The sequence below is a fragment of the Alligator mississippiensis genome, chromosome 9 (assembly GCF_030867095.1).
Source record: "Alligator mississippiensis isolate rAllMis1 chromosome 9, rAllMis1, whole genome shotgun sequence".
NCBI classification, from domain to species: Eukaryota; Metazoa; Chordata; order Crocodylia; family Alligatoridae; genus Alligator; species Alligator mississippiensis.
In genome coordinates, this window is record NC_081832.1 from 3598760 (window position 1) to 3613212 (window position 14453).

A 14453-nucleotide genomic window follows, 5' to 3' on the forward strand; every position below is an offset into this window, starting at 1 on the left:
CTCTGATTTGGACGGGGAGTATTGCTAGAAAATCTCTGAACCCTAGAAGGCTGAAGTAATGCCAAGAGCTCGGGGAGAAAGGGAAAACATAAATGCAAGGAAATACAGGCTGAAAAAGCTGAACTCCTTTCATTCGTCAATAGTGTAGGAACCGATGCCTGTATCCAGAGAAGCGTACCATTGCGGGAATCTGTAGTGATTAGAGGGCTCTCCTTCATTTCTAACTTCCCTGCGTTTTGAAGACAATTGGGCTCTTGCTAATCTCTTTTTGTGTCATTTTAATTATTTCACAGTTTAAACGATGGAAAAGATGACTGACTTGATGGGAACTTTGAATGGATCCTGCAGACAGAAGCCTGGAAAGATGCCTTGTTCAGAGTTTCTGGAATAGCCATATTCCTTAATGAACTTCAATACTTCCCACTCTAGTTATGGCTTTGCATATAATCATCTCTGAAAAAGTTTCAGAATTATTTAACCCTTTAAACTTCTTCTTATTGAAAGTTAAGACTTCCAGTCTGAAGACCTGATTTGCCTTTCTTCCCCGAATTCGTTGTCACATCACACGCGAGTGCTAGGATTTGCATTTCCCTACTTGAAGGAGACAGCATCACTCTTTTGAACTCCTACTCATCTGAAAGGGTTTCATTGCCTTGTGTTTATACTATGTTTCATTGCCTTTAACTTACTTAAATTTGCATTTTTCAAGTTGGTAGATGAGACATCCCAGTATCAAAGCATTTTATTTGGCCACTTTGATCAATGAGTAATCAACTGAGGAGCTATTGATTAGGCTGTCGAGTCCATTTTCCTTCTGTTAAGTGTATATGTTGCCTCTGATACTGTTCTTTGCATGTAGTTTATTGCCACGACTGATCAAACTCTTAAAACCACCAGAAGCCTTAGTTGAATATTACTGACGTAGTTGCTTGTAGCATGGAGAGGCTACTGTCTTTCTGCCCTGAACAGCTTACTCTCTGAATAGATGAGACGGAAAAAAAGGCTCAGGGAAAAGGGACGTCTCATCACCTCTAAGTTGGAGTGGGGGCACCAAGATGGAGATTAAGGGATTTCCTCCAAGATTGTACTAAAAATAACGGAGCCCAGGTCTCTTGCGACCCAGTCCGGACCTGCACCCATGTGTTCCCCCATCCCAACAAAGTGGACTTCATTAATATCTACCAGAGACTTCCCTTCCCTCACATTTTTAAACCAGCCAAGAAATGTGCCAAAGGGGAAGGCGCGGAGTTAATTCATTATTCCAGCTGAGAGTCGAGGCAAGCGTAAGTCGAAAGCAATTGTGGGTGTCAAATATAAGCTCTGAAGGGGGGAGCCGTTCGCTCTCGCATGATGTATGTTAGGGCCTTGTTTTAATTGAAAACACATGCTGATGAAGTCTAGGAGGAGGGGACTCGGGGCTGGGAAACTTTTGTCAGCTCCCTGCAGTTCTGAACCGGGGAGCCTGCACGCCAGCAAACACCATGCTGGTCAGGTCTGCAGCTCTCCCAGGCTTTCTGCTTTTTCTCCTCTTGCCCGGCATCTCCTGCTCCTGTCCTAGCCGCTGCTTGTGCTTTCGGACGACGGTCAGATGCATGCATCTGATGCTGGAAAACGTCCCCGATGTCCCACCGCAGACCAACATCCTGTGAGTAGCCGATGCATTTTGTTGCCTTTGTAACCTGATCAGACTTCTGGGTGAAGAAAGAAAACCCAGAGGCAAAGGCAGGGGCTCTACCCTGTGCTTTTCCTACAGGATTGTGCTTGCGCAGCAAAAGCCTCCCTTTTAGACACTGTCTTATTTAACCTCCGTTGCTAATTAACAGGGTGATTAAAAGAAACAGAAAACCCATAGGGTTGCAAGAGGTAACCTTTGATTATCCAAGGCTAATATTAAACTGGGCTGATGTAAAGGAAATCTATATGTTTCCACCAAGGGAAAGCATGGGAGTGTGGAGAGAGAAGCTATCCAGGTCTGTCTGTAAGAAGTGTGTGCTTTTTTTGCTTTGAAACACCACTCCCTTCTCCTTTTAACATTTTATCTTTCCCATCCCCACAGGAAGGCTTCTTTAGGGAGAAAGCGTGGTAAAAAATAAAAACTTATGAACCCTTATAAATCCACTAGCTTGCTGGCACTTCTGGGGCTGGTGGCAGTTGCAAACACTTGGTTGGGTCTATTGCAGTCGAAGGTCTGAAAACTTGCCGGGAGGTGCATGTAGCATGTTGATACCATTTTGGGGCTTGTACACAGTTCATTGCAAGACATGTAAAACAGTAAACTGCCTAGGACTTCTAAGAAATGCCATTTCTAAAATTCGACGCGCGTCTGGCTGTCCAGAAGAGCTTTATTTGGATAGCACAAAGATAATCTTAGTTTGGAGAGTCGGACAGTGTCAAAAGAGTAGGAAGTTACCAAAGTTTCATTATACACACAGCTGGTCTGGGCTAGGCTGTTGCTGACCGCAAAACTTGTTCAACATGAACTAGCCAAGGATTTGCTCTTGTGGACCAAATTCTGAGCTCATCTGGGGCGTCTCTTTAGCTTTTTTCACCCAGTTTCCCACCATAGTCATTGCTGGCAGAAACAAGAGTGTAGTGGAGATGGTATGCTAGCAACCACAGACTTTTAAAATTTTTTTTAGCTGTTGTATCATCTAAATGTGCTCTGGGAGGAGTTAGACACCAGTGGTTCAAGTGCTGGCTATGTGTGTATTAATGTTATTACTGTTGCTACTGTCCTGGTGGGGGAATTTGTATTTTCAGTGGCACAGAGTAAATGGGGACCATTATAGTGGCCTTTATGGGCCTCAGATTGAATGTGCATTATAAGCTATAAACTCAATCTGCAAAGCAGATTCATCCAAAGAACATTGTCTGCCTATGCAGATCTTCATCGCATTGATCTGCTTTACAGTTATTTCCACCATGTCTGTTCAAGCACTCGCCAAATAGTTTTTTTATGTCACACCTTAAAATGTTAATCCATTTAAGTTGTGCTTATTCTCTTTCTTTACCCTCAGGGGAACAGTCTCTGCCTTGTGTTGTCTATGGGTTTCTTGGCTGAGAGGTCTTGTATCTCTTACCGGAGCGTGTCAACAGCGATGGATTATAACGGGGAAAGACTAACTCTGGTCTTTCTTTCATAGCAAGGCAGCATTTTACCTCTACGTCTGATTTAAATGGTTGCACTTCTTTCTATGAACTTCTTAGCTATAGACAGAGGGATATTTATGGGAGCAATTACTTTTTCTCTGTTGTGGAAACTTTTTCCATACAAAGATTCTGTAATGGTCTCAGATAAGCTCTTATGGGAAACAGCCTGTATGTTTGGAGACTTGCAGGCTGGGATCCTGCTCTGTGACTGCACCTCCTAGGTGCTCTGAGTAATGCAGACAATTCAAACCTCCCTGTGCTCACATCTTGTAAAGGGGATTGAGCTCTCTCTAGGATTTACCATGTGTATCCAGCCAGATTTTCAGGACTTTCAGGCGTGCTGTTACCATGACTGCATGAAGAAAGAAGGGGCTAGACTTGGGTACTTTCCAGTATCCAGTTCTCCTGTAAGTTGGTTGTGAATGCATCCGCACGTTTTCCAGGCCCCGAAGGTTGGAATACCTGGATAATTTTGCTTGATGTAGCAGGCCCAGGCAGCAAACAAAAGCAGTGGCTTTTAAATGTCAAGTCCTGAATGTGACTATACAGGCATGGACTGTAGATGGTGAATCAAAAACACTCCTTGCATGGTGTGGGGGGATGCATACTTCTTCATCAGGGATAGTGCTTCAGACTCATCAAAGGAAATGCATGAATCGCTTCCTTCTAATATGTCCTGTAACATTAAAAGCTCATTTTGGTCATACCTAGAGATTTAAGCTGACCTGGTCCAGGTGCAATATTTTCTGTTCCTGGATCACTGCAAAGGTATGGGGTGCCTTAAGCAACACTGTTTTAAGATGAACACGCCTGATGGGCAGCTTTTAATTGGATTTGTAAAAAAAACCCTTAATTGTTCACGTGCCATTTAAGAGATGCGATGGAGCGAAGAGCACAACTTGCATACCCCCCATGCCCCGATTCCAGACACCCCTCATCCTTGCCTGATGAGCAGGTGAACGTGAAGTTATTTTAAGTAGAAGGAAAAGAAAATGGTGGCGTTGTGATCTTTTACACATCCATGTCTTGGTACGAGCAGAACAAACCTTGGTACAAACCAGGCACCTCCGTGCTGAGCTTCAGCCCTGTTGTCGGTGCCACTTGAACAGTCAGGAGCAGCTGCAGGTCCCTTGGATGTAGGGAGGCACAAGCCTTGCAGGGCCTGTGTGTCTCGTGTCTATCTTCCTCTCTTGCATCCAGTGTAGGCAATGGGATTGTAAATGTAGGCAATGAGGGTTGTACAAAGCATGCAGTGTGTTGCTAGCTGATGGCTCCTTTGTGTCTGTAGCCAGTTGGCATAATTTACTGCCGCCTTTAAACTTAGAGCCAGTCCCAGGATGGATGAGCTGTCACTGGATCCCTTCTGGTTCCCATCTCTTCCCTCCCACAACCTCTATCCCAGCTGGGTCCAGCTAAGGGTCTGAACCAGGATCTGATTTTAGCAATGGAATAGCCATCTCTGCTTATGAACCCTGTTCATTTTATCCTGAACCAGGACGGCGGTAATGGTTGTATGCATACGGGTAAGTCAGCTCTAAAAATGAGCGCTGTATCACCGCAATTGTATTTTGGCTGCTGTCTGTTCGACTGGAGCATGGCTATCCAGATGTGATCTGCTGCTTACCCCTGGGACCTGGGCAGTGCTTGTAGCCAAGAGCCCAAGGAAAGGCAACAGCTGTGAAGCATACACTCTCTGAAATTTTTCAATAGGTCGTTAACCTTTTAAGCCATTTCTGGCATTTAAAGCAATACACTCTGAAATGTGGGTCTGGGGAGAAGGGGCCGGTGAGAAGATCTTCCATGTGCCTGGCAGCTAATGAATCCCGATCCTATTAGATACATGGATTATTCTCCTTTGCATTGTGCACAGCACACCATACAGAAGTAGTTCTCACTAAATTTAGCCCAGGGCACAAACCTCTGTGAGCTGAACTCACTGCTGGCCCCAAGCAAAGGTGACTCCATCTTTCCATCTCTCTCCACAGACTGTGTTGCTAACTTTGCATTTTTTGTGCATGGGTTTCCAGTTTGATAACCTTTGCCTTTCCTCCACAGTTGTTCAGTGTGCTGTGTCAGGTTGCCACTCAGCAGCTTGCTTCCTCCCCAGAGGTGGCTGCATTTTCAGTGGCAAAGCTGTATGCATGGCTTTGATCCTCTTTGGGGTCCTTGCGGATAAAATGTTTGGCAGAAAATGAAATACCATAGCTATAAGAAACGGCATGGAGCGAGTTTGCGGGGTTTTCTCAGGGGCAGGGGTGGGGGTTCAGGAATGGCTCCAGATTTTTCTCTCCGAGTATCGTTTTGTACGGTGGATGGGAGGGAGGAATGAGGAAAACTGCTTAGGACTGTCTGTGTCTGTGTCTAGCAGCCTGTAAACATGTATCCCTGCACTCTGGACACGCCAGGTGTGATCTTGTCCTGTTAGGCTATTTAATTAATCCTCATTAAAGCCTTAAGTGTTGGCCAGGCTCTTCTCTCTGCGCTGCAGAGGGGAAGTCTGTTTATCAGAAGGAAATGGGAAAGATGATTCAATACTCTCCTTTTCCCCCAGTTTTTGGGAGAATTCCTGTCTTCTTTGAATGAGCTGGAAAATCAGGGGCCTGAACTTGTGATGATGGGTTGCATAGTGTCTCACGGGACTAGTTCCAGGATAGATATTTATGTTTCTCCTGCTTACCCAGTCCCCTCCCCACCCCAATGGTTTCACCAGGATCCTTTGCTATCCTAAACCACAGGATTGCTTTGCTGCGTGCCTTGAAACAGCTGTTGTGCGTCCTCCAAGAGGTGACGGTGCTACAGCAATGGGTGGGGGAGGTATCCCTACCTCTTTCTCTAAGCAAGTGTCTGTGTGCACACACATGTATGTGCACACTTAGTCAGTTGTGGCCTCGGAAAAGCTGATGCCCAAGCTGCTGGAGAAGCAATATGAAAGCATGCAGCAGGCATTCATCTTAGGCTGGAAAGTGCCATGTGCCTGTTGGTTCCCCTGATGGGGATGACTTTATCTTAATGCCTAGATCCCTCAGGAGCAGTGAAATGATGCTCCAGGATCAGTGCTGGTGTCTGTGTTTCAGGAGGAGGGAAGAGCTGTCTTCCTTGGGCTCGGACAGTGTCCTGAGGCAGGAAAGCTGCAGCGTATTGAGGGAGCCCTGCTGCCCTCCCACCAAGAGGCTTATCTGCTTTGATCAGGATCCAACCCTAATCTCCTAGTTGCAAAAGGGGACCAATTGCTGCTATTAACACTTAATGGTTTGCATTAGCAGGGATTGCCTGGGTCAGCAGTTTGCTGCATAATCTGCTAATAGTAAGACCCAATATTTATTCCTGAGACTTCTTCTTCACTTCCCCCCCCCCCCCAACCATTTGGCTCCCAAAGGGGTGGTCACTAGAGGTGTTAGCCTAAGACTGGACTATGCAGTAGCCTACCACAGGGACTCGGGTCGTGTGCATGAGAAAAGGAGCCATGCATATGAAACTTAATGCAACCTGGGCAGCAGAGCAAGGAATCCAACAAGCAGACCAGGGCTAGGTACAGAAATGACGCATACACCAGTATAAATGATCAGAAACTGGTTCAAATCTGTAACACAACAGAGGTTCAGTGCACATAAACCAGTTTCAAAATGGCCCAAACTGGTTTAAGATGAACCTGGATGGATGTAGTATCAGACTTAACTGATTTAGTTTAAATCGGTTTATTGAACTTCTGTCCCAGATCCAGCTGAGGAGTGTGCTGGGTCTCCTGGTCCTAACAGGGCCACCAACCTCCTGCCTCTACTACATCAGTCCCCACTACAATAACTGGGAGATCATTTGTTAGCTGGGGTGAGTGGGGCTTTTGTGGGGGATGAAGTTCAAAGGGCTGCTTCTGCTGTCACCAGAGGTGGGCCTAAGGGCCAAGGTTGAGTGCGCAGGCTCTGGGAAACTCTTGGGACATGTTTCTGCCTTTCTTGTTATGGGGGCATATAATTTAATATAGCCTGATGTAATGTAAACCAGGCTGGAGGCTTCATATAATGAGCAGAAGCAAAACCTGAAGTTTTTATATTGTGCATTAGTAGTGCATCTGGACTTAGTGTTATGGGGTTACAGTGGACAATAAACTGGATATGATCCAGCAGTGTGCCCTTGTTGCCGAGAAGGCCAACACCATCCGGGGCTGCATTGGTAGGAGCGTTGCCAGCAGATGGAGGGCAGTGATTCTTCCCCTCCATTCGGCACTGGGGAGACCGCATCTGGAGTCCTGTGTCCAGCTGTGGGCCGCCCACGACAGAAAGGATGTGGACACATTGGAGAGAGTCCAGGGGAGGGCAACAAAAATGGTTCGGGGATTGGGGCATATGACTTGTGGGGAGAGACTGAGGGAACTGAGTTCATTTAGTCTGCAGAAGAGAAGAGTGAGGGGGGATTTAATAGCAGCCTCCAACTCCCTGCAGGGGGGCTGCAAAGAGGATGGAGCTGGGCTGTTCTCAGTGGGGGCAGATACAGGACAAGGAGCAATGGGCTCAAGTTGCAACAAGGGAGGTTGAGGTTGGATATTAGGAAAAAACTTTCACACGAGGAGGGTAGTAAAGCACTGGAACAGGTTACCCAGAGAGGTGGTGGGATCTCCATCCTTGGAGGTTTTTAAGGCCCAGCTTGACAAAGCCTTGGCTGGGATGATGTAGTTGGAGCTGGTCCTGCTGGGAGCAGGGGGTTGCACTAGATGTGACCTCCTGAGGTCCCTTCCCAGCCTCACTTTAGATGATTCTGTGATACAGTGACGTACATACCACCCATGCTACTTAAAAGGCAATAGGAAACGTTGGGTTTTTCCTATTCAGCACCTAGGAGTGCTCCAAACTATTGTCTCTTACTCCTATAATCTTGGTTGCAATGTCAAGTGTCTCATGCAATGCTAACCAAGTATTCCAGGTGAAACAGAAATGGTCACACTGTCAGAGGCAATAAATGAGCATGGATCCATGAATTGCAATGGAGCAATGTTAGTTTGCAGGAGGTGAGAGGTTTTGACCTTAATGCATATAGCATCCCTAGAGTGAACTCTGTGCCAGTGCTTGTAGTCAGTGCCCATGTTTTACTCCACTATTCCTTTGCAATCCAGCTCTCTTGAGACCCTTTCCAATACTTTGGCCAATCCCAAGCTCCTCGGGACCATGCCAGCCAAGCAATTACTGCTCAGAAAGAAAAGGCGAGCTTTTTTAGGAACATCTGAAGGGATTCCTAGAAGTGTTGCATGTGGAGTGCATAAGGGCGCATTGTTGTTGTTAGCCCCGGATGACATCTTTTGTTTCAAGGACGGCCATCTCCCCACGCTCCACTGAGTCACTCCATAAAAATACTTCATCTCAGGCCAGGTTTTGGAAATAGTTTGGGATATTGGCTGCTGGGTTGTTTTGAAATGTTTTTGCCTTGAGTGTCATAATGAGCATAGAGCACTGTTGAGAACCGGCCCTCCACTTGGGATGCTGACCCCAGCAAGGGCTGGTCTGGACGTCTGGCTGTCGTAGGATGCTGATTTTTACAATGGAGATTTTTTTTATCCCTTGAACTTAAAGGTGGAGTCATGCAGCAGTAAAAGCAAGAGAGAGCCACCTTTTGCTCTAGAGCAGAAGGCTCTTGGTGATTTTTGAAGCCTGAATTTTCATCCTCTTCCATCCCTACCTCTGCAGATCCATCCTGCACTGCGCTCTGCTTTATCTGAACTTGCTGCAGTATTTCTCCCCATCTCAGCTTCCTTGACAGGCATTGGGGGTGACCCACATTGAGACCCAAAGATAGCACGTGGGAAGAAACATCTCTTAGCATCCTTATCGGTCAAACAAGGACCGATAGGCAATACTTAAAAGGCAATAGGAAATGTTGGGTTTTTCTTCTTCAGCACCTAGGAGTGTTCCAGACTATTGTCTCTTACTCCTAAATTCTTGGTTACCGTGTCAAGTGTCTCATGCAATGCTAGTCAAACAAGCATAACAGCCCCCACTTTCTCTGTGTGAAGCTCAATGAGGGAAACGCAGTGGAAACGCTTTTGGGAGCTTCTCCATAGATCTGGTAGCCTGAGCAGAAAAGCCAAAAGCTGAATAGATGGGGAAGACCCAGGTCTCCTCCCGTGTGGCTTGTTTGACCCCTTTGTGGCATGCCTTGCATGTCTGTTGGCAGAGCAGTGGCGCCTGCCCAGCTCCTACAATCTGTGAATACGTGGAGGCAGTCGGCCTGCAGGGCTCTTACTTGCTTGAAGTTTACTTCAAAATAGTTGAATGTTTTTCTCCCGCAAAATGGTCTAGGATAGCCTCAGAGCCCTCTCCAATTCTCTCTGCCGGCATACAGTCCCGAAGAGCCAGGTCTTTGCCTATAAAGGCATTATTGGGCTTGCATTCAGTTCTGCTCTGAATGGCTTGGAAGACTATTCTTGTGAAAGCTGTAATACTCTTGCCAGTTCAATACTAGCAATAATTTCCAGGGCCTAGCAATATTCTTGCATTAAATGGCTCTTGCAGGTGATTATCTGCCTAGGCATCGTGGTGATCAATGCTTCTGTAAATGCCGAAATAGATTAAACACAAAGGAAAATGGCTAATAAGAACCACTGATTGCTTTGTGTCCTCCTGCCATGAATTATTCAGCTTAATGATTTACAGGATGATAACAGCTGAGCGGTTCAAAAGCATACAGCATTAGTACTTGGGTGGCACTGCAAACATCTGACTTCCCAGTCCTCTGGGTATAGTGCTTCATGCTTCCTGGGATAAACTTCATGGAGTTGCATGAAAAGGTGGAGGGTTTATTCTTGTAGCAGGTCCTAGGTCACCTGCTTATATCAACCCGGCTTCCCTGCTGTAGCTTCAGCTTTTTCACATGAGGCTTAGATCAGATTTACCCCCCAGGCAGCCACTGTCACCTGCTGGTGGTCCAGGGGGGATTATTAGTGCTTAGTGTCCCCAAGTCTGACTTCAATGATGCTGCAATCCTGGGCATGCCGGTCTGCATCGGAGGCACCACTGCCCCCACATAGCGGTATGGATTGCAAAGCCAAAGCTCGCTCTCCCTTGCAGACACGAGAGAGTTAAATCAGAATATCCCCCGCTTCTCTTCCCCACCCTGCACTTTGCAGATCCCAAGCTGGGGAGGTGAAAATAAACACGAGGGAGGTTTGCTGCTAATATCGAAAGCAGCTGGGGACAAGCTGGCGGGGGAGAAGCTGTGTGGTGGGTCCCCGGGAAAAGCATGCTTATTAGTTTAAGGAAACCTGAAGGTCTCAGTGACAGTACCCCGGGGGGGGGAAGCATTTCTGTGCAAGGAGGGATGAGGCCCCGGCAGGGAAGCTAGCCATCAAATGTAGGCACAGCATAGGCATGTCCCTGAGCAGCTTTCCATCCCATCCCATCCCTTCCCCAGTTACTCCAAGGCTGAGACATGGACTTCGTGACCCCAAAGCTGACTTTATACATGGGCAGGAATATGAATGGACAGGCAGTACCCCTAAAAGATGAGAGGGACTGAGAGGTATTTGACTGCTATAATGAAAGATGGGGAGAGAGAGGTCAGTGGAGGGGACGAGAGTGCTTGTTTGCACAGTAAGGTTTGAGGCACAGGCATCATGTCTCCAGTCTGTCCGTCCTGGCCTTAGATGCTATGGGTGTTAGATGTACTATTATATATATTAAGGGAGATATATAATATAATAAGGCATGTTGTGGAGAGCCCTTCCCCCAGGGTATTTCAAGGAAGCATAAGGAAATTAGGTATCTAACTTTCACTGATGCTTTTTTTGCAGTTGACTGGGCTCCAGCCCCCTTGAACTCATTTGCAAATCCCATCTGAAAGAGATGTCCTTCTCATGTGTCTATACCACATTTGACCATTTTATACGTGCTTTTGCTCATTTATTGTGCTCTGCTTTCATTGTCCACGTGCCTTCAAGCAGTGGGCATTGCAGCAGGTGTTGCAGTCTGAGGCTGTGCTGCCGTCGCAGGGGGTTGAACCCCTGGTCTAGCCCCACTTCATTCATTCCTTGCAGCATCCGACTCCAGTCTGTAAGCAGTTATAACCATGGTTGGTTAGCCTCTGGTAAGGGCTCAGCTGCTGAAATGTCCATTTTTTCACCATCACCTCTCCTTCCACATCTGTAGTCACGTCACCTCGGCTGTGGCATCAAGTTTGGGTGCTGGTGAGGAAGTGAATTCAGACCTTTGTGCACTGCTGGATGGTTGCACGGTGAGTCTCTCACATTTTCAGTTTGTCTCGGTTGTTTTATCCCGCCGGCCTCTGCTCTTCTGATGTCGGGCGGAGCGATGCCAGCCAGCGGGTTCACACCGTTTAGGCTGGTCGGCTTCAGACATCCTGCCATGCATCAGCAGCTATCGTTCAGAAAGGGGTCACGGTGCTTTGCATGTACAGATCTCTCCTACACAGGGCGTGCATGCTTGGCACAGGACAAGCTGAGAGCCAGACCAGTGGTTTGGGCGGCTGAGGGGCTAACTCCCCATTTTGAGTTGGTGAGCTTATGCAGAATATTGTTCCGAGTGCTTTTGTCTTCATGACCCCTTTTTGGATGAAGGAGTTCGATTGCAGCTGACCCCAAACTAAACTGAATTTGAACAGTGGGATAGTGGGGTCCTGGGCTGTGTAATGTTTTGCTGGTGGGTGGTCTCATGATTTTTCACATGGAAGGCATATACGTGTGTTTTTGCTGGGTTGGCCCAGGAGCTGGAAGAGATGAATGTGGTTATGCAGCAGGCTTTTCCCATAAGAAACGATGGATTGGTTTTTCCAGAAGCATTTTGCTGCTGGAAGTCCATGAGATGTGTTGCTAGCTGCAGATCCAAGCGAGGGGCTCTTGCTTTCCAACCGTAGAGACCGGAACAAGTTCCTGCGTTCCCGGGAGTCTGCCGGCCGGGGAGCCAGCAATGCAATCTCAGGATCTTGCACATGTTTTCAAGGGCTGGCACAGGTCAACGGACCAGGGTCAGCGTGTGGTCTCGACTGCAAAGCAGAGTGGATTTGCGTCGGGAATTAGAGACCGTGAAGGGAAAACCTCGGTGGTGCCGTGCTGTGAAAAGGGGACGTGGGCGGCTGGGACCTTCACTTGGTTGATTGTTTCCCGGGGAGGCCTCTGCAAGGAGCTCGAATTGGGGCGAGGGGGTGTGAGACGGAGAGGGAGGGAGAAGGCATGCTGCAAAATGAAAGCATTTAGTTGTGTTGACCAGAACCAATTAATTGTTTCTAATCTTTTTGTCTGACCTAAATTGCCGTCTGACCTAAACCGTGTTTTACACTTCACTGATTGCTTCCCGCTGTCCCTCTGAAGCGCCAGCCGGCTCGGCCTGCACCCTGACGTATTCCTCCCATTTATTTGTTACATTTCCCGTTACCTGTAGCCAGCTGCCTGAACCAATTACGCAGCTCCTTGCCGGTCTGCGGGAACGAGGCCTTCATGTGCATGCAACAAGGTGTCCATCGAATTAGCATTTCTTTACCGCTAGCCTTTCCTCACTTTCTCTTAGCAAGACGATGGAGAATAGCAAACGAGTTGCAATGCCACCCTTCTTTTTATTCAGGTGTATAGAGTCTGCCATCACCCGGACCGGCGTGCTTCGTCCAGATTCATAAGATCAAGACAACAGTGTGTAGAAAATCACCCATAAGCAGATTTTGCAGCCAATATGGGGGAAAGTGCATTTTGAGCAAGCTAGCCTATATATTTTATTCAGTTATTTTGAGCATTTATTCTGCATTTTGAGCAATGCAATAATTAAACATCAAGCACATCAGCAGACACGGTTAAAACCCAGCAAATTAGTTTTTGGAAAAAGCCATTAAAATATTCCAAATTGTTTCAGTTTGGAGGGTTTTCAATGGTAGCAAGGCGTTGTCTTGTAATGGTGCTCATTGTATTGGGTTCAGAGGGGAGAAAGGAAGAAACAGCACAGGACAAGAATTTGAAATTTCTGATTGAATCAAGACATGCATTTTTAGTTTGGGATGGTCTATCAAAAAGTAACATAGAAGTACAAGTACATAAAAGTACAAGTAGCTTCCTACGGTCATTTTCCAGGGACTTTGGTATTTGACTGCTTTATAAACCTCACTTTTCAGCAGGAAAAAATGTTGGTAAAAAAAAAAAATTTCAGTCGCCTCCACAAATTGCCAGTTGTAACATTACTGCCCAGACTGAACCTGGTTTACAGTTCCTGACATCCAAGCATCACAAAAACTTGCACGTGTTGGCAGACATCTCATGTCTACGACAAATTCTTACCTTGCTGACTCCTTGTTTTTCAGTGGAAGCATCATCAGGAAAAAACCCCCTGAGGTTTTAGCATACTTTAACGTTTCTGTAAATAGGATTCCCGGGGATCTGACGCTTGCACCTGAAATTCAAGGCTTACCCTGCCCCCTTATTGGAAAATCATACGTTTGAAAATCCATGCAAATCATTTTTTCTGTTCGTTCAAGGGGAAAAATTCAATGCAACCTTCAAGAATGAAATGCCTGAAGCTTCTCCGATGGCAACACCAACTGCAGGTGCTTCCTCAGCCTGATGAAGGGTGATGAATCCCCAAAAGCTTGCAAAGAAGATTTGTTCCGACTATTTGAGCTGGTTTAATAAAAGAGATCAGATTTACCCAAAGAAACTTGAAGCGTCAACTAAAGTGAATAGAAGAAGATCAAAATCTTCTTCTCCCTTGTTCTGTTTTAGGTGGTGTGCGGTTGTGGTGGGGTCTTTCATTTTGTGCGTGTTGTTTTTTGTCTTAAAAAAGCTTGCGCTATAGTGGGACTCAGGTCAGCAGACATTTCTTATAGCCTTGTTTTCTACTTGGTTAAATGTGTTAAATCATTTGGCTCTTATCCAATTAACAATCAAGACTATAGTTTTAGACTTCATGTCAGTGTAGTTCCACCCCTTTACATTTGCCAGCCCCTCCCTGGACTCGCTCTAATTGGAGTTGGCATAAATTGGAAATGGAGACAGCAATAAGTCTCTTTGATTTCCGGAGCATTTGTGAGCAGGATAAGAAATGCCTGTTACATGAGGCCAGTCAGCCAGATTGAACTATTTTAGGGCAAAATAAAGAAGTAAAATTGGCTGGAGTTGAAAGAACGAGTCCACAAAGCTGTCTACACACCTGGGTCGCCCTGCACGTGCATCTCTATTTTGGGACATGCCTTTGCAGACTGCTTGCATGCAGGAATAGGATCATAGGAAAGTCAGGCTGGAAGGGACCTCGTGAGATCATCTAGTCCAGCCCCTTGCTCCAGGCAGGGTCATCCCTGATTAAATCATCCCGGCCAAGTCTGTCCAA

General features: G+C 46.6%; 1 protein-coding gene across 3 annotated transcripts in view; it reads left to right on the top strand.

Annotated features, from left to right (window-relative positions):
* The first annotated feature begins 1292 nt into the window (after nt 1–1292).
* LOC102558716 (peroxidasin) overlaps nt 1293–14453 on the top strand; it is a 48699-nt gene continuing 35538 nt past the window's right edge. For all 3 annotated transcript variants that reach the window (XM_019495220.2, XM_014609754.3, XM_019495221.2), the window contains exon 1: nt 1293–1645. In XM_019495220.2, the coding sequence (XP_019350765.1) occupies nt 1482–1645 (164 nt within the window). In that variant the 5' untranslated portion in view covers nt 1293–1481. The remainder of the gene's footprint in view (nt 1646–14453) is intronic.